The sequence below is a fragment of the Impatiens glandulifera genome, chromosome 9 (assembly GCF_907164915.1).
Source record: "Impatiens glandulifera chromosome 9, dImpGla2.1, whole genome shotgun sequence".
NCBI lineage: Eukaryota > Viridiplantae > Streptophyta > Magnoliopsida > Ericales > Balsaminaceae > Impatiens > Impatiens glandulifera.
This window is the reverse complement of record NC_061870.1, coordinates 1,855,662-1,875,855: the sequence shown is the minus strand read 5'-3', so window position 1 is coordinate 1,875,855 and position 20,194 is coordinate 1,855,662. Positions and strand designations below refer to the sequence as shown.

At 32.8% G+C, this 20,194-nt stretch overlaps 1 protein-coding gene across 1 annotated transcript; it reads left to right on the top strand.

Annotated features, from left to right (window-relative positions):
* Window positions 1–12,063: 12,063 nt before the first annotated feature.
* LOC124914396 (sphingoid long-chain bases kinase 1-like) lies at window positions 12,064–14,870 on the top strand. Its single transcript, XM_047454936.1, has 7 exons — window positions 12,064–12,432; window positions 12,518–12,835; window positions 13,035–13,128; window positions 13,214–13,251; window positions 13,347–13,493; window positions 13,576–14,520; window positions 14,597–14,870. The coding sequence occupies exons 1-7, from the start codon at window positions 12,064–12,066 to the stop codon at window positions 14,738–14,740; spliced, it is 2,055 nt and encodes a 684-aa protein (XP_047310892.1). The 3' UTR covers window positions 14,741–14,870.
* The last annotated feature ends 5,324 nt before the right edge of the window (window positions 14,871–20,194 follow it).

The window sequence follows — 20,194 nt, the reverse complement described above, 5'->3', positions numbered from 1 at the left end:
TGGTCATGTATCTGAGATGGTGTTTGTCAACCAAGTAATGAGATCGATATACGATCTAACTCAATTGAGCAAAACTCATGAGGATGCGAGAAAAATATTATGTAGATTGCTTGACAATGCAAAAGATGAAATCTCCGAACTTGTCTCGAATTTGAATGTAGAAGAGGAGACACCATGTGATGATATTCAAAATGATGGAATACATGTACGTAACCCACTCACTACTAAAGCAAAATGAGTTACAAATGCAAATATTACACGACACTGGGATACTAAAAGCAAAAAAGGAAAAGGAAAGGGAAAAGCTCAAATTTCATTTAAGTTTTCATTTTTCATAACTTTATTCATGTATAGTTAATCTACCATTAATTTTATAATATTTTTTGATTTGTTAGGTGCAAAAAGAACAAAAAAGAATGGTCAAAATTCACAAAATTTCACAAATACACATGAAATAAACTATATATCATCACAACACTCAAATTCCACTTTATTGCAATATATGTCGGCACCTCCTCAATTTACATCTCCGTATGGACACAATAATCATTTTAATATGGTAACTATTTTTTTTAAAATTTTTAATATTAATGATGAATTTGGGCACATTCAAAATTTATATCTTATATTCATTTTTTGTATTTTAAATGCAGATTGGCGGTCCTCAATTTGGGGGTTTTCATCCATCACAATTTTTGGGGTCTTCATATCACTTTGGGGGTCCTCATCCAACACAAGTAAGAAATGTTGTAAAAAAATTAATCTTATTTAAGTATAATCGATTTTTTTTAATGTTTAGGGGCACGATCCTGATAATTGAAGAAGCTTTAGGCTTTGCATACCTATCAGCTGGAATTTACAAACATGCTATTCTACTTTAGTAGCTGTATTTTTTGTGTAGTTATTAAGAAAAATAATGAACTTGTCATGTTTTTGTTAAATTTATGCCATATTTATGTAGCTGGATTTGTAATATTTGTCATATTTTTGTTGCTGGATTTATAATACTTGTTATATTTATGTTATATTTTGAAAGTTGTTTATTGATAAGGTCATAATTTTGCTCTATTTCATGTGTTTAGAAGAAAAAAAAACTTGTTTCAATCATTTGTTTTCCAGGGCTTTGCTATACAGCGGATCATCTGGATTTGGAGCTCTTAGAATAGCCTGGATGTTGATTTTATGAACCTAGATGTTGTATCATTTTTATTTCATTTATGAGTATTATATAGAAGGAAGATTTCATGACCACTTTATCAATATTAAGGTAGTAAAATTTGTGTATCAATTAAACAAAATTATCAATTTATCATTTTGCAGTTGGATTGGTTTTCTAGTATTTTTCTCATTTGACTATGTTAAGATATTCTTATAATAGTGTTCTTTAATAGTGATGAGTTAAAAGATAATGTTTGGAGACTTGGACGAAAGTATGCTATACCCGTTAATAGATGATCAAAACTTATATAGTTTATAAAGTTTATACTACCAAACATCTCGATAATACATATCAATAATCAAACAAACTATATACATTCAGATTTTTTTTTGCGAGACATCACTTGAACAACCAACTTCTCTTGAACAACCAACTTTTCTTGAATAGACAATTTTTTTAAACAACCAAGACATGGAAAAACTATTGTCACATATCCAGTTGCCGCATCCGAGCAGTTGCCACATCCAAGCAATAAACGTAATATGTGGTGTTTGTGCGTTCATCATTTCTCAAAGTTCCCTGTTTCAATCAAGATCTAAACTTAATAATTATATAATTTACTTTGATGACTGATTTAAATTATACCCTAAATATAATTTTATTATCAAATATTACTTTGAAGACTTGGTTTGTTTGACAGATAGGATAACAAATAATTTTAAATAAGTATACAAGAGAGGGGATAGATACATACATATGAGTCAGGCAAGAGATGAGGTTTTGCAGCTCTACACTGATCAGTAGCTAGCGGAGATTGGAAGACGATCGGCGACAGATCGGCGGATGATGATTCTAGTGCAACGACGAAGAATATGATCACATATAACTGTTAGATAAAATTAGACCGGTTAATAGAACTTAACACAAACAAATCTCCTATGCAGGAACAGACAAAGAACCGGACCGGTCAAGTCACTGAACCGGTTAAGAAATTCAACCAGTCAAATACCTAAACTGACCAGAAATATGACCGCACAAAGAAGGCAAGATCGGTCAAAACAAAGAAGGCTGGAAACACTAGACAGCCGGTCATTAGAAGTCAAGGAATAACCGGAAGCCATCCGGTTAACACAAATAACTGACCAGCATAAGAAGATACTTCGGGTATCTGTTGAGAATGATACCAAAGGAACAGACTGAACATTGTCATATCCATACAAGTTTGAGGACAGTCCACAGGTTACAAAAAACCGTCCTACAAGATCTTTCCACTTCAGGATAAATCAGAAAGGCAATCTTCCAAGTACAGACAACTGTCTAACCGACAGTTACCACATTGAGTAAAAGACAAACCTAGCCGGTTTGACATACCTACTGGAAGAACAGACCGCCAGGTCTGAAAAGTTGACCGCCAGGTCTGAATCACTGAACCTCTGCTCAACCAATCAAATTCAAGGAAATGAAATGTGACCGTTGGCACATTTCACCTATAAAAGGAGGAGCAGAAGAGGAGTAAATACGGGACACAGTGGACAATTAATTTACAAAGTGATAAGATTGTGTTCTATCTCTAGAAAGCTTAAAGTGCTAAATTGAAGTGTGTATTTACAATTTCGGTTAAAATTGTACGGGTGTTATCGAGTAGGAAATAAGTCTCGATCGGATTGTGTTTGTATTCCTTAGTGAATATCCTTCTCGCGGTTTCGAGAGGAAGGGGTGACGTAGGAGTTTTATCTCCGAACATCCATAAAAACCTGTCTTGTTATTTACTTTCTGCCGGTTCTACATTCTAACCGATCTATACTAACCTACTTATACCGCTATAACCGATTCAACACTACCTAAACCGACTTATTGAGTTACAAAACCGACCCAGCAATCTCCAAACCTATCCTACCCAAATCCGGTACTGCCTATCATGTGTGTGTACTACTTCAACCTGAAACAAACCACTTCCGCGCTTGAACTCGGTTCAAGGGTTTGTGACAGTTTGTGTAGTATTGAAACCCCGGTGTTAATCTCTAACCGGATTAATCACCACCCTTTGAGTGAAACGCGCTAACCGGCCAGACCCCGGTTCCCCAACCGCGACTTAGATCCTAACAATAACTAAACAAGAAGACCAGTTTTTGAGCGGAGGAGGAAAGGTTTGCAGATTTGAAGAAAAGAGATTAACTGAAGAAAGAAGAAGACGATACAAGTGGCTGGGTATATTTTAGCTCAGTTTAAACTGTAGTAAAATAAATAATAAACTATGGTTACTATATTTTACTTGAGTTTAAACTGCAGTCAAATAAAGAATAAACTATGGTTATTTATGTTGAGTTTAAGAGTTAAAAATAAATGTACAGGTGTCAGCTAATTAATGGATGAGGGAACTACCAGAAGGGGTAGCGTCGAATTAACCAAAGTTATGACATTAAGGTCATGATTTGTTATAATCCTATTGGACGAAAATCACATGTCATTTCATTTAATGATGTGAATAGGAGAATGTGTCCACTTCATCAACATAACAATCCAACTCCAAGGAACGTACAAGGGATTGTAGAATCCCATGACATTTAACTTCCTAAAGACTAGGTAAGTCAGTTGCCCTCACATGAGTTGGTGTAGTTTGTTATTAGTGGGCCTTGGTATTTAGGATTTCTAAAAGAGTTCTCTATATAATCCAACCCTAAGTGCACTTGCACATAAAACTTGATTTTGCATTCTCATACCCCAAGGCTGCCCAAAAATCTGAAATTTTATAACTTAACACCCTTAGGCTGCCATATTTCCGAGTTCTCAAGAACCCTAGCAAGAATATCCTTAGTTTGAAGGTCACAAGTTTCTTACTTGAGAAAATTTTTAGTAGCATTCCTTTAAGATCAAGATAGCAGCCCTGTAAGCTTTCTTGATCCCCTTTTATTATTTGCTTTGTTTTTGTCTTTAATATAATGCATGCCTTAGATGCTTGACTTAATTTCTTGTCTTTTAACCATGTTGTAATATATGTATATAATCTCTAACATGTAAATAACATAAATAAATAAAAAAAATAAATAAATCAGAAAACCAAATTAATCTAAAGTCTCTTGACCAAACAAATCATTTCAAAACCAAAAATCGATTAATGAATTGACCATTTGATGATGATCGGTCAATAGTAGGGCTGTAAATGAGCCGAGCCGAGCTCAAGCTTGCTGGAGCTCGAGCTCGACTCGATTAAGTATTTATTAGCTCGAATCGAGCTTGAGCTCGAACGAGCTTATAAATTTGAGCTCGAGTTCGAATCGACTATATTACTTACAAACTCGACTCGACTCGAAAGCTTGAACAAAAATTGAATTTTCAAGCTCAAACTCGAGCTCGAAAAAAATTTATTTGTAAAATTAAAATATCAAACTTTGATACATATTAAACATTTAAAACATGATATTTCAAAATTAAAATATTAAACATTCATAATTATTCAAAATTCTAAAACATGATAATCCAAAACATTAAATCACCATTACTAATCAAAATTCTAAATCAAAAATCAAAGTACAAAACTTTCTAAATTGTTTGAACATTTAATATATTAATATTTTTTTAACTCATGTTCTTCAATCATAACACACGTACAACTACATGCATTCAATAATATGAAATGTTTAATCTTAAAAATATTTAATATAAAAAATAAATATTAAAACAAATAACTAAAATTTAAATTACTTTAAGAGGTAGATATCGACAACAAAATTTCTTGTTATGTTTTCTCTTTCTGAAAATGTAAAAAATAAATTAAATAGGTGATAAAATCCAGTATGTAACATAAGAATTTAATAATGAAAACTTACTTTTTTTTTTTTTTTTTTCTATTTCAATATTATACATAATAAACTTTTATTATATGTAAAATATTAACCATTTTTATCTGTAATATTTTATATATTATATATTATAATATACTAATTATTATATTCATAATATTTATTTTTATTATATATAATATATTAATATTGTTTTTATCTCTTTCAATATTAGGTATAATATACTTTTATTATAAATAATATATTAATCATTTTTATTTTTTTTTATACTAAGCTAATTATTATATCCTTAATATTACTTTTATTATATATAATATATTAACCTTTTTTTTTTTTTATCTCTTTCAATCTTATATATAATATACTTTTATTATATATAATTTATTAAACTTTTTTTTATCACTTTCCGTCTGTTTTTTTTATTATCAATTAGTGTTATTCTATATATTCATCCAACTTATGTATAGAATAATCTAAGCATAAGTTTATCCTAATACATGAAAAAGGATATATAAGCATAAATTTCTTTTAATACATGGAAAAAGGATAAACAAGATTTCCTTACCAATGAGTTAACAAATAAAATAGTTTCTTACTTTCTTTGTTACTAGATTTTCTTAAGGTAAAAAGAAAGCAAAGTTAAATAAAAAGCAAAAACAATAGTTATCATAAAAGTAAAAAATAAATTTTAATTATCTGTAAGAAGCCTCTTCTGAATGAGATCGATGTGAAGACGAAAAAAGAAGAAAATAAATAGATGAAGAGTGAAAAAATTTTGAAGACTAAAGAAGAAGAGATTAACAGTTAAATAAATGGTGTAGAATGAATGAAGAAAAGATGAAGAGTGAAAGAAATAGTGAAGAGTGAGTGAAAGAAACGGTGAAGAGTGAGTGAAAGAAATGGTGAAGATTAAAGAGAAAATAAAGGAAAAATGAAAGAATTGAAGAAGAGACACATAAATTATATTAGATAAAGAAGATTAGGTTAGATGGAGAGTCTTGTAGATATGTTAGGAATTAAGGTTTTACTTTATGGATTATGGGCCTTCATATGGGTTTTGAAGAGAAAGAGAGGAAGAAAAATATCAAGACGATAACTTCAAGATGCGTCCTGGAGAGACGATGACTGAGTTCGATGAAAAATTCAGTAAGATTATCACTTCTATATCCACTCTAGGCAAGACTTACAGCAACAAAGAGGTTGCGATCAAGGTCATGCGTGCTTTGCCTAGAGAGTGGGATATCAAGACGATGGCGATGAGGGAATCTAAAGACCTCAACAAGATGAAACTCTATGATTTGTTAGACGATCTGAAGGCCTATGAGTTCGAGTTGAAATATAGAAATGAAGAGGAGCACCCCACATCCACCATCATAACAAAGGCATTGGTGATGGCTGAGGAGCCATCTACTGCCACTGCTGTGAAGGCTGCTGCTATGCAGATTAGCAGCGATGCCATGGCTCTTTTCATGAAGAAAATCTGCAAATTCATGAAGAAGAGACACTTCAAAGAAGGAAACAGCAAGCCGAAGCTTGATGAGAAAAAGAAAGATGAGAAAAAGAACAAGAAAGAGCTGAAGACTCTCATGGCGGCTGAAAGCAAAGGCAAGTGGGCCGACAGCGACTCAGATGATTCATCATCCAACGATAGTGATGATGAAGAGGTAACTTGCTTCATGGCAAGAGAAGAAGAAAACTCTGAGGAGTCTGAGGTATGTGATTTCTCTCCAAAAGAGTTTACACGAGATGAGTTAGTGGTTGCACTCAATGACATGTTCATTGAGTACAAGAAACTATTAGACACTTTTGATGAACTAAATTTTAAAAATAAATCTAATAGTTCTTCTTCATCTCAAAATAATGATTCTGAAGTTTTTGAAAACAAAATGGCTGAGATCTCATATGAGAATGAGAAGTTCAAGGAAAATGTTCAAACTTTGTTTTCTAAAAGCCAACGTTTGACATATGTGGTCAGTTCCTGGACAAAATCTGGAGATGTAGTCAGACAACAGATAAGTATGCTGAGGCCTGCCAGATGCAAATCCGGTTTAGGATTTGATGACAATGACTCAGACAAGTATTATGAAAAGTTAGACCCAGAAACTGACAAGTTTAAGTCTATAAACTTTGTCAAAGGGAGTTTAACTGAGAATGAAACTAATCCAAGGTGTGATGAGCTAACCTTAAAGGATGAGATTACTTATGTTCCGCCAACTGTTGGCTGGCTGAAACTTAAGATGGAAGCATCCAGTAAGTCTGACATATTAAAACTTGACAGGAAGTCAAGGAGTTTTAGACAAAAACCATCCTCTAAGATTAACAGTTCAACTGCTAGTAGGAAGACGTCTGCTAAGCCTAGATCATACGAACCGATCACAACGCAACATGGGAAATCCATAAAAATAATCAAAGTATGGATTCCCATGGGACTAATAAGCCATGGAACCAAAGAAAATTGGGAACCAGATTTATTGTCTTTAAATGCAGGTAAAACAGGAAAGCAGCTTGGAAGAGCCAAACGACATCTGGACAGCCGGCTGCTCGGACATAGCATATGACAATCAGTAGCCTGAAGTGACTGACATCTTCTCAAAGCCACTTCTCGTGTCTAAGTTTTCTTACCTTAGAAATATTTTTAGGATTGTTAGATTATGATAATGCCTAGATTATGTTTAAATCATGAACTCAACTAGTTTGGATAATTTAGTTTAAATAAAAAGGAGAAATTGTTGGGTTAAGATTTTTAATGTTTAAACTGATTTTGATAATTTAGTTTAAATAATTAAAAAGGGAGAAATTATTGGGTTAAGATTTTTAATTGATTTAAAATAACTTAACAATTTTGATTTGATGATTAATGAAATGGTTTTTGATAATAAATGGATAAAACTAAGTTCAATAATTGTTAGTCATATCAAATATATAAATATATATTTAGATATCAACATAGTCTGTGGTGTAGTGGTAAGTACATCTGCTTGTCATGCTGGTGACCTCGGGACGCATAATTAATAATTAAAGTTTTGTTAATTTGCAGGCACAACTCAAAGTCAACGCACGCGAGCAAAGTCGACGTGGAGTTAGACGTGCAGTCTAACTAGTTGAATTAGACGTGGAGTCTAATGGAAAGAGAAAGATGGGGGCGTCTAATCAGATGGACGACTAAGATGATCAGATGGGCATCTAAAGGCAGATGCTCTTCTAGGCAGCTGACAGTAGAGTCTTCCAGGTAGCTGACAGCAGAGCTCAGCAAATGAATAACCGCCACGTATGCCATAATTCAATTTGCCTGTACTGCATTGTACTACCACGATCTCAAGAATTTTTTTCTGCTATACTACCCAGTACCTCATGGATAATACATCCAATGGAAAGATGACATGTGTCCAAAAGAAGGATTTGACCGTTGAAGTTTTTCAAGAATAAATTGCTGCCTATTACTTTTCCTGACAGCTTTCAACATCACCATCGCTCCAGAGATTACCTTAAAAATTCCTTTTTCCAATTTTACCTGTAGGCCTTTTGACTCTAAAGCCCCCAAAGAATTGAGATTCTTTTTCATATCCGGTATGTACTGAACATCTCTGATAATTCTGGTGGATCCATCATCATTTCTCAGCTTTATTGAACCTATCCCTTTTATTTTACATGAACTAGCATCGCCCATGTAAACAACTCCACCATCAAGTTCTTTAAAATCAAAGAACCAATTTCGAACTGGTGTCATATGATAAGTGCAGGGTGAGTCCAATATCCACGCCTTAGAATGTGATGTTGTGTGTGACATCGATAAAGAGTATTCTGAATCTGCATCACCTTTATTTTCTGCAATATTCGCATCTTTAGAATCTTTCTCTTTCTTCTTCAACTTTGGGCAGTTAATCTTCCAATGTCATTTCTCACGAAAGAAAGCATATTCATCTTTGGCAACTCTATTTTTAGATCTTCTTCCTTTCCCTTTTGATTTGCTCTGCTGACGGCCACTGACCATCAATGCTTCATCTGCTGTACCTACTTTACTTTTCCAATCATGCTTTCTCAATTCATGACTATATAAAGCAGAACTTACAGCATCAAGATAAACATTTCTCTTCCCATAAAATAACATTGTTTCTAAGTGTTCAAATTCATCAGGAAGGGACGATAGAAACATCAAAGCAAGATCTTCATCCTCAAACTTAACATCAAAGTTTAACAGATCTGCTACTAATTCATTAAACTTAGTAATATGTTCATTCATATTAGTACCTGATTGGTAATCAAATCGGAACAACCTCTTCTTCATAAGGAGCTTATTCTGACCACTCTTCTTCAGAAATTTATCCTCCAATGTTTCTCATAGTTTTTGTGCAGAAGTTTCATTCTTTACAACATACTTCTGCTCTCTGGACAGGCACGATCGAATTGTTCCGCATGCCAACCGATTCATGATACTCCACTTTTTTTCTTCTATACCATCTGGCTTTCCGACCTCAATAGTAACATCTAGACCCTGCTGAAAAAGACAATCTAGAACCTCAACTTGTCACATGCCGAAATGCCCAGTTCCGTCAAAGATCTCCACCGCAAACTTCAAATTTGACATCGGTGTCCTCGTCCAGGATGACGAAGGAGTTGACGCCCCTTTTAAAGACTCCACCATGCCAAAGACGAACCTCCAGCTCTGATACCACTTGTTGGGAAAAACCCTGACAAAAACACAAAAGAAGAAAACAACCGAAAGAACACACTAACAGAATTTGATAATGGAGTTTGACCAAAATGTTGCCTACGTCTCCGAGCACTAAGACTATCAATTAATAAGGAAGAAGAGATACAAATATTGGGTGCAATAAACCAAAGAGAGGAGAGTTTCTTTTATACACTAAGAAACTTCCCCAACTCCTATCATCTTCCGATGTGGGATTTATACTAATTGTGAATATAGTTTCCTTTATATACTAAAAAACTTCTTTCACTCCCATCATCTTCCGATGTGGGATTCTAATTGGAACAAAAACAACACCTATCACATACAAACAACTAATTTCGAAGAAATATATGGATACCCTTGTCCACACACCATATGTTATAGGAAACTTTAGAGTGGAAGAGGTTTATGTGTCATTGGCAGCAAGGGAAGTCACACTTCATCTCCTGAAATTCCATTTACAAAGAGCCCAGAACCGTATAAAGTCGTTGTAGGATAAAAAGAGAAAGTAGTTCGCTTTGGAAGTGAGGAGCTGGGCATTGGTGAGGCTACAGACATATAAACGCTCAGTCCATAGACTATTCCACAAGCTTTCACCCAAGTATTTTGGGCCCTTTCAAGTGCTGGAAAGAATTGGGAAAGTAGCCTACAAGATAGAAGTTGGAGCCAACACCAATATACACAATGTCTTCCATGTTTCGCAATTGAAGAACTTGCAAGGGATCCCTGATGCCATTAAATAAATTCCCCAACTTAGTGCACGACCTAACATAACATGCAATATTCTGGGTGAACAAGACATAATGGTGTATTGGAAAATAAATGGACAACTGCTTATCAATTGGGATTGAGCACAAACAAAATGCCAGACATGGAAAGATGTTAAAGTGATAAGCATTCGATTCCCGGAGATGCTGGTAACGTGGAGGCAAACCAAGCCAAAGTCTCTTCATCGAGGACAATGAACATTTGATGGAGGAGATAATGTTACGATCCACGAATATAATCTCCCCCCAATGTCCAATTGAGCACTTGGGTTAGATATTGTTGTGGTGTTTTTATTTTCTGTTCTATAACTCTATTTTGATTATGTTTTATGTTATTCACAAAATTGATTTTAATTAATTATCTAGTAAAGGTTATCTTAATTGTATTTTCTAATTTTACTCTAGAGTAGTATTTTTTTTTCTTCTTCTGCTATAATCTCTAAATTCTTTTATCATAATTCTTCCCATGCAATTTAAACATCCTGTCTTTTAGCTCAAGAATTAATAACTCTAGTAACCGATTGAACACATTGCTATTAACTTTGATAACTCTAGTAACCGATTGAACACATTTCTATTAACTTTGAAAGACTTCAAAATTCGATCTTTCAAAATGTGTGAGAAACCTTTAGCAACATGATTACGTGCGATTTAAAATCATTATTGACATTACTTAGAATCTTATCGACAAATATTTTTATTTTATTTAAATTAGTTTAAGTTTACCAGTAGACTATCATAAATTATAAAGATATAACCTATAGTTTAATTAAATTCTTTTAAATAAAAATAAAAAACAAATATTTTCACTTTATCTCATGTTCATTTTATTCAACTATAATTATCCAATAAAATGCATTTTTAACTTAATGAAATGAAACTAAAACTTAAACATAAAATGCATTCCTAGTGACAATATGTACAAAATTATATCATTGCATATGAAATTTTAACAAGCATTATTAAAATGATTATTAATAATATCTTGAACAATATAAATAATTTAAAATTGCAATAAAATAGATATGTGCAAGAAGTTTATGGGTTTAGTTTGAAGATAGTTCAAAATTATTTTAAAATTAATTAATCTCTCAATAAATAAAATGATTGAGTTATTTAAAATTAATCGTTATCCTCTATTTTTAAGTTATGGCGGTTGGATGCTCACATTACTAAGAAGTAACGACTTGATGGCAAACTAGCTTTATAGTTTATTTCTAAAGACGAGACTAAAGCTTCCTGAAACGGTTTCTTCCGAGCAGAGAAAATCTACATTTCACTAAATTTATACAAGTGCTCTCGACCAATTCTCCATTGATTCCTACATAGATTTACGAGTAAAACTCTTATGTTATAGCAACAAGGCACGTCTGACGTCGAAATTTAATGATTAAAGCAACTGCGAAGAAGATAATCAGTAGAGTGAGTTCTTGGTGATAGTTCTATTAAATAGATAATATTGTTGATCAATCCTCTTGGATGAGTTCTTGATGATAGTTCGAGTTTTTAGTTTGCATTAATATGCTATCTTGATACAAATTCTTGATGATGTTTAAGGATGGAATTTGATGATTTGACGCTAATATTTGTTGTAGACAGGTAATCTGAAGTGTTGTGAGCTGCTTCTGTAACACAAATTCTTACCAAATGAAGAGTGGAAACAAAACTTCTCCAAGACAACGTCTTCAAAGTAGTGGTTTTCGTAATTCTCCTAAAACAACTGGACCAGTTTTCTTGCAAGAAAATCTTGGAAAGTTGCCAGAATCAAGACCGACTGAAAATATACAAAGAAAAAACGAGCACAGGGTTGATATCCAAGATGAGCAATCTGAATTGTTAGAATATGAAGTAGTCTCTGGTAAGCTCATCTTAGATTCAAGAAACTCAGACTGTTGCTGCCCTATACCACTACCTTATTTCATGAAAGCTGCAAACCAGGATGGTGTTGAAGCTAACCTAACAAGAAAAGAACTGGCATGGGGTTCTGATATACTTCAATTAGATGATGTGGTCTCAGTAAGGCCTTTCAGATTTATTCTTTTGTTATTTCTGAAGTTTCCTCATACATTTTTCATAAAAAGATTACTTAAAACGCTTCCAGGTTTCTTATAGTTCGGGCCAGACACACTTTACCGTGCATACATACCTTGTGAAAAGGCGTTTTTGTTGCTGGAGGAATACAAGAATTCGGACTGATTTTTGTTTCTTGGCTTCTAGCCCTGAAGAGGCTTATATGTGGGTCAGTGGATTTGCTTTTCATGATTGTTTTCTGAATAGAGTTGCAGTTACTTCGAATTCTCCTCCTATGCCCAATATCAAATGTAAAAGTCCACTCAAGTTGCTAGTGATATTAAATCCGAGGTCTGGAAATGGTCATTCAAGTAAAGTTTTTCATGATACTGTTGAACCAATATTTAAGGTACATAGCTACCCTTTTTTGTTTCTCGATGATTTAGTTCGTGTTTTCATTGACTAGTCCTTATTTTGGAGAAGGAATAATAATGAATTCTATATGCTTGAAATACATTGGCTATGAAAGAAATCTATAGTTTCAGATTATTGTTTTTGTTTGTTTTCATTATTCTTTTCTTTGATTCTTTAAATTTGGTTCATGGCAGCTTGCAGGCTTTCAGTTGAGAGTGGTGAAAACAGAATCTGCTGGGCACGCAAAGAATCTTGTGGCCACTATTGATTTCAACACATGCCCAGATGGTATTTCTTTTTAACATTTTACCAAAAGCAGTTATAATAATTTATTCTCTCTTTTTATCTCTGAAATACCTGTGTTGGGTTGCAGGAATTATATGTATTGGCGGTGATGGTATTGTTAATGAGGTAAGGTTTTTCTACATTATTATTGATGGCAATTAAGAAACTTTGAAAGGAGTGAAATAAACATGAAATGTTTGAATTTGTCCTTAATGTTGTAGGTCTTGAATGGGCTGCTTATCAGGAAGGACCAGAAAGAAGCACTTTCCATTCCAATGGGAATCATACCAGCGGGTTCAGATAATTCTTTAGTTTGGACTGTTCTAGGAGAGAATGATCCAGCATCAGCTGCAGTTGCAATAGTAAAGGTAATCAATCAATCAATCATATATAATTTGAATAAAAGAAAAGGTCGTTTCTTTTAAAAATTATAGTAATTTTTGGTTTCAGGGTGGGCTTGTTGCAACTGATGTTCTTGTAGTTGAATGGGTTCAAAGCGGACTTATTCAGTTTGGAATGACGGTTTCATACTTCGGGTTTGTTAGCGATGCGCTAGAACTGTCTGAAAAGTATCAGAAGCATTTGGGTCCTCTACGTTATATAGTTGCTGGGATTCAAAAATTCCTTTGCTTGCCTAAATACAATTTCGAAGTTGAATACCTTCCCATAAAAACGGATCAACACGAAAATGTTTCAGCTGATCATCGGGAACTAGAGAATCTGCGGACAATTCCTAGGACGTCTACTGAAACGACAATGATTCCTCCGACCGTGGGGGATGAACCATCGGATTATGATCCAAAATCCAAATGTTGTTCTTCTTCTTCTTCGTCAGGTGGTGGGAGGAAGAGAAATGTTTGGGAAGAAGCGGAAGTTATCCATCCTCAAACGCCACGTTCGGCAAAAGCACGTAGTTGGTTAAAGGCGGGCAAAGGAACGGATAATAAAGGAGAGTCATCGGTATCGAATCGGTCAGATCCAGGTCCAGTATGGGAAAACCAACAACAACCTACACGGGACTTGGAAGCAAATTGGAACAAAAATGATCAAAATCCAATCGATTTGCCTCCTACATTTGAAATTGTTGAATGTGAAGATGATGAAACGAGAGAAGGAGACGTGGGTCGAAGACTTATGCAGCAGCAGCAGCAGCAGCAGGAGGAGGAGGAGAATTGGATGAGGGCTAGAGGTGAATTTCTGGGAATCTTGATCTGTAACCACTCGTGCAAAACTGTACAGAGTGGATCTCAAATGGTGGCTCCTCATGCTAAACATGACGATAAATGCTTGGATTTAATGATGATTAGAGGAAGTGGACGTTTCAGGCTCTTGAGATTCTTCATACTAATGCATTTGGGTCGACATCTTTCCCTTCCATATGTTGAATATGTCAAGGTATGGTATAATAATAAACCAATTCTTTGTTTTTCTGTTTTCATGATTGATTTTGTTGGTTGGTTGGAACATGCAGGTGCAATCTGTGAAGCTTAAACAGGCAAATAACACCAAAACGGGATGTGGTATAGATGGTGAACTGGTTCCTGTTAATGGGCAAGTTGTGACTTCTTTATATCATGCTCAATGCTTGCTTATAGGTCGGCACCCAAATAGTTAGAGAAAACCATCTTATTAATTTTTCCTTAACTCCATTAATGGTTGATTGATTCATAATACTTAATTTTTGTACTACTTGATGTGGGCATTAATAGAATAAGCCTGCACCTGCTAATTGATTTTGAGTTTAACATTTCCTTCATACATCTCTCTCAATGTCTACGGCTTTTTTTAATTCACTATTTTTTTTTTTTATTAAGGTGAACAAACTTTTGGGCTCAACTCCATCCAACCATAATAAGTTCAAATAAATTTGTGTTCAGATTCTGAATTTAAAATATGAGTTAACACGTGGAGTTACATATTGGAATGAATTATTAAAATATATTTTATAAATTTAACATTAAAATTTAATAAATAAATTTAATAATATTTATTATTTTAATTAATAAATTAAATGATTTTATAGTTAGAATCATTAAAAATTTAAAAACCATAATTTAATTTTTATATTAAATTAATTCATAACTTTCAATTTGAATAAAATTTTAAATTAACTTCTTTTACATGTAATTCTTTGTTTAAATTAATAATAATTTCTTTTCATTAAATATATATATATATATATATATATATATATATATATATATATATATATATATATATATATATATATATATATTTAACTCAGAAAAAATCATTTATTTTGATTTCCGTGAAAAACTCGAGATTTAAGAATTATCAACATAGATGTATTTGTAAATTTTTTTTTTTTAAAATAAAACATTATTTTTAAAATAGTTTTAAAAGTTTTAAAATTAATTGAAAATAATTAATTTGAGATTAATTTTAAATAAGTTATGGATTTATAGTAATTAGATTACAATTTGATTTTTTCTAAATCCATTAATTTAAATTAATTAAACATAATTAGTTTAAAATATTATTTATTTTGAAATATAGTCTTGAAAATCAATCAAAATGGCATACGTATACAAACGTATTCACTATAATTTCTTTTAATTCGTAGTTTAGTGATACTCAGAAAATGGCCTTTGCGTTTCATCCTCCGTACATGTTTTAAAAATGATCTCTACTTATAAAGTTGACTTTTGAAAATCGGTTGTATAACGTTTTATTTTTAACCGGTTATTTTTCCGGTCCTAGTCATGTTTCTAGGATTTAGCGTTATTTATAATATTGAAACAATAATTTTAAATATTGATACATGTATGCCTGAAGAACATTAGTCATTTTAATGATGTTAGGGGTTAGAAATAAACACAAAACATGCATTAATCAAAATATTTGTTATGGAAATATCCCACAAATATTTTTAAATCGTTTTCTAATTACTTGAGATTTTTATAAAATGTTTTGGTGTAAAAATTACAAAAATAATTTTGGGTTTTGAAAAGTGGAACCAAACAAGCCTTAGGATCGAAGTCATAGGCATAAGGTTCGTTTTTATCGGTTGGGTCTAAAAAATCCTCTGTTTGGGTCAAGGGGCCTCTATGTTGGGATGCCAAAGTCCTTTAGTCGAGGTGCTAAGGACTCTTGGTCCTTGGCTGAAATCCTCGGTCGAAGTATAAAAACCCCCGGTCATGGGTTATAGGTCCTTGGTTAGGGAATTATCGGTGGGAGTCGAGATCCTCGGTCCTAGTATCTAAAGTTCTCAGTCTTAGGTCTAATGTCTCGTTCGGATGTAAAAATCCTTGGTCGGACCTCTCGGTCCTAGCTCAAGAATTTCGGTAGGACTTGTTGGTCCTAGTTATTTTCTCGGTCGTAACTCTTAGTCTTAGATTTGGATTTCTCGGTCATAGGTCTTAGTCCGGCCCGATGGCTGTTGATTGGACTTCTCGGTCTTAGGTTGGACCCCTGGTCCCAAGAACACAAAAATTGCATGTGTGCAATTTTGATTTAAACTTGGATTATTTGAACCAAGAGTTTGGGTTGGGTAGCTTCATAAAGCTCCCAAAAATATATTGATCATTATGTCAAGGTATCAATCCACCTAGATGGTGATCAAGTCGTTCAAAACAATTTGTGATCAAAATTTGAATTTTTGGTTTTAAAAAACGTTTGAGGAGAAATGAGCTATCCAATAATTTCCTTATATCTCATATATACTTGATTGGTACCAAAATAAGAACAATGAGGATCTGTTTGGAAGACTCTTTGCCTTTAATTGTGAAGGAGATATCCCTTATATAACCAAACTAGGTACTTTAAGATTTTTATGTTTTGAAACTGGTAACTCGTTCAACGAGTTGAATCGACCTTCTCTTGCCCCTTAGCCGAGTTTTGGCCGAGTTGTGTTTGTATGTAATTGTTCTCCTCTTATTCTCCAATTTGAATTAGTTCAAATGGTGAAGTATAAACCAAGTTACAAATATTTTAAGTTTTCCTTCTTTTGAGCTTTGGTTTCAGCATTTTTGTTCAAACTAAGACTTCTAAGGTCCTTAACTTTTGACTCCGACCACCATTGATGTTGAGCTTAGATGTGTTGGAAAATTATTTGAGTTAGCTACAACTTTCGTCTTGTTCATGAAGTCCAAGACAGACTGCAGGTTCATGTAATTCTCGATGGATTGTTGGTGGTCTCGAAATGGACATTCTGACTTCCTAGACAACCTAGCATAGGTTGTATGTTGAAACATAATTGCTACTTGATATCAATAGAGATCGGACTCAAAACCTTTCTAATGGTATCTCATTTGAACCAAATGAATGAGTAGGTAAAAATATATAGATTTTTGAAGCTGCACCTAACTTTAGTTCGCTCTTGAATTGAAATGGATGCATTTGCATAGTATTGTTGAACTATGTAGACCACCTTAACCGTCAAATAGAGACTTGAGAAATGTTTCATTCAATTAGTACATGTCTTAACTTTTCAATTATATGTAGAAATCTATTTTTGAGGCATTGTGACTCAAGTTATGAATTTTTAACTATAAGCATGTCCGATTTGATCTCATTCTTGAAACTTCCTCTTGCATCACCGTTTTTTTTTGCTAAGAGATTTAATCCAAAATAAGACTCGGACGGGTCTTGTAGATGATTCTCCAAGCTTTCTAAAATATCCAAGATAATCTAAAACTATCAAGTGTAGAGGTCATGCTGATTTTTAAAAGTCGCAGATCCTTACTGTTCTTCCTCTAGTTAAGTGATACGAAATGAAAAACATCTTTGGGTGATTTTCAAATAAAGTTTCGGACGCTATAATGACGTCTCTCCCATATTTTGAAAAGTTTAAGCACGACATTGTTTTGTTGACTTCCGTTGATAGGGCCTCGAACTGTTCGTTTGACTCATTTTCACTCTTTTGTTCTTTTGGATGTCTTCTACATAAAATTACAAACAATATTATACTCCAAATTCATAATTTTTTAAACCGCTCAATCTGAACGTGTCAAGTCTTCCAAATTATAAGTACTTATGAAAAATAGTATTTTGATGTAAAAACAAAACTAAAAATGGTTGTTCTATACATTTTGTCCAATAGTAATATTATACTCAAAAATCATAATTTTTTAAATCGGTATATCAGAAGGTATTTTTTAAAAATGGGTAATTGGACCACTTTTGAAAGGGTCATTTCAAGTCGGTTTTAAAAAGTGTTTTTGATTTGTGTTCATCCTGTCCAATAAAAATGTGGTATAAAAATGAGGTGACTACACTATCTCTTGACAGCCTATACGATAATTTGTATATAATCGTTCTAAAAATGCATTTTTTTAATAGATAACGCGAATAATTTTTCAATATTCGCGTCAATCAAATATAATATTATTTGTTGATAGTCTATGCGATCATTTGTATATGATTGTTCTAAAAATTCTATTTGGTAATATCTCACACAATTTTTTTTCAATATTCACGTTAATATAATTAAACACTATATATTAATAGTCAATACGATCATTTATATAGGAATGTTCTAAACACAGTATTTGTGAATAACTCACGCGAATAATTTGTGGATATTCACGTCAATCAAATCAAATAATATATGTTGATAGTCTATACAATCACTTGTATATGATAGTTTAAGAACGCTAATCGTTAAGAGTTCAAATAATTTGTTGATATTCACGTCAATCAAATCAAATAATATATTTGTTGATCGTATGTACGATCATTTGTATATGATCGTTCTAAAATGATGTGGAAATAGTTCAAGCGAATAATACGTCTGTATTCACATCAATCAAATCAAATACAATATATTGATATTCTACGCGATCATTTGTATATGATAAGTCAAAAAATGTTATTTGTTAATTGTAGACACTCATTTTTGTTCCCCAAAATTTTATTATTTTTGAGTTTATAAAAATATTATTCTAAAGGGCTAATAGCACTGGAATTAGAAATTATTTTAAGGAACAATGCCGTATTATTTGGATCCTAAAATAATTAATTGAAGGATTATTTAAAAAAACATCCGAGTGTTACAAACAAATAATTAAGGTGAATAATAGATTAAAGGAATTATTATCATTATTTATTAGGTATTTTGGGAAAGATAAAAATTAATTGACTAAAATATATTAATAATTAAAGTTTAAAAAAATTAATCTATTATTATCTATAAATATATTGGATGTTAAAGTATAAAATAAAATACAAAATAATAAATGGTAAGTTGATTAATAATCAATATACTTATTAATGTTATTTTTATTTTATTTAGAGATATTTTAAAAATGCATAAATAAGATGTAATAAATATATAGGATTGATATTAATTTTATTGTTTTTATTTTGCAGGCCTATTGATTTATAAAGGAATGAATAAATAAAAAGACCAAATCCAAAAAAACATGAGAGGCCCATCAACTATGAAATCCAAACAAATAATATATATATATATATATATATATATATATATATATATATATATATATATTGATATCTATATATCTATATATCTATATATATATATGTTAGATAAAATTAGACCGGTTCACATAACTTAACTTAAATAAACCTTCCATGCAGGAACAAGGAACTGGACCGGTCAAACAAATAAACCGGCTAAGAAGACTAGCCGGTCAAGCTACTAAACCGACCAGGAACATTTGGAACATCACCGCACAAAGAAAGGATCGGCCAAAGCTTAAAACCGGAAACATCAGACAACCGATCAGCCACAAGGCAGAGGAATAACCGGAAGATGTCCGGTTAAACCACTCACACCGGAAGCCATCCGGTTAAGTCGAATGACCGACCAGTACAAGAAGACAATTCGGGTACCTGTTGAGAATGATACCAAAGGAACAGACTGAACACTTCCCTATCCATACAAGTTTGAGGAAAGTCTGCAGGCTGCAGAAGACAGTCCTACAGGATCTTTCCACTTCGGGATAAGTTAGAAAGGAGATCTTCCAAGTACAGACAACTGTTTAACAGACAGTGTCCACATTGAGTAAAAGACAAACCTAGCAGGTTTGTCTTACACACCGGAAGAACAGACTGCCAAGTCTGTGAGATTGACCGCCAGGTTTGA

Excerpts from the sequence above, each read along its gene's own strand:
- LOC124914396 (XM_047454936.1), top strand. The coding sequence starts at position 12,064 with ATGAAGAGTGGAAACAAAACTTCTCCAAGACAACGTCTTCAAAGTAGT. Across the intron at positions 12,433-12,517 it reads AATTAGATGATGTGGTCTCA|GTTTCTTATAGTTCGGGCCA; the intron begins GTAAGGCCTTTC and ends AAACGCTTCCAG. Across the intron at positions 13,494-13,575 it reads CTGCAGTTGCAATAGTAAAG|GGTGGGCTTGTTGCAACTGA; the intron begins GTAATCAATCAA and ends TTTTGGTTTCAG.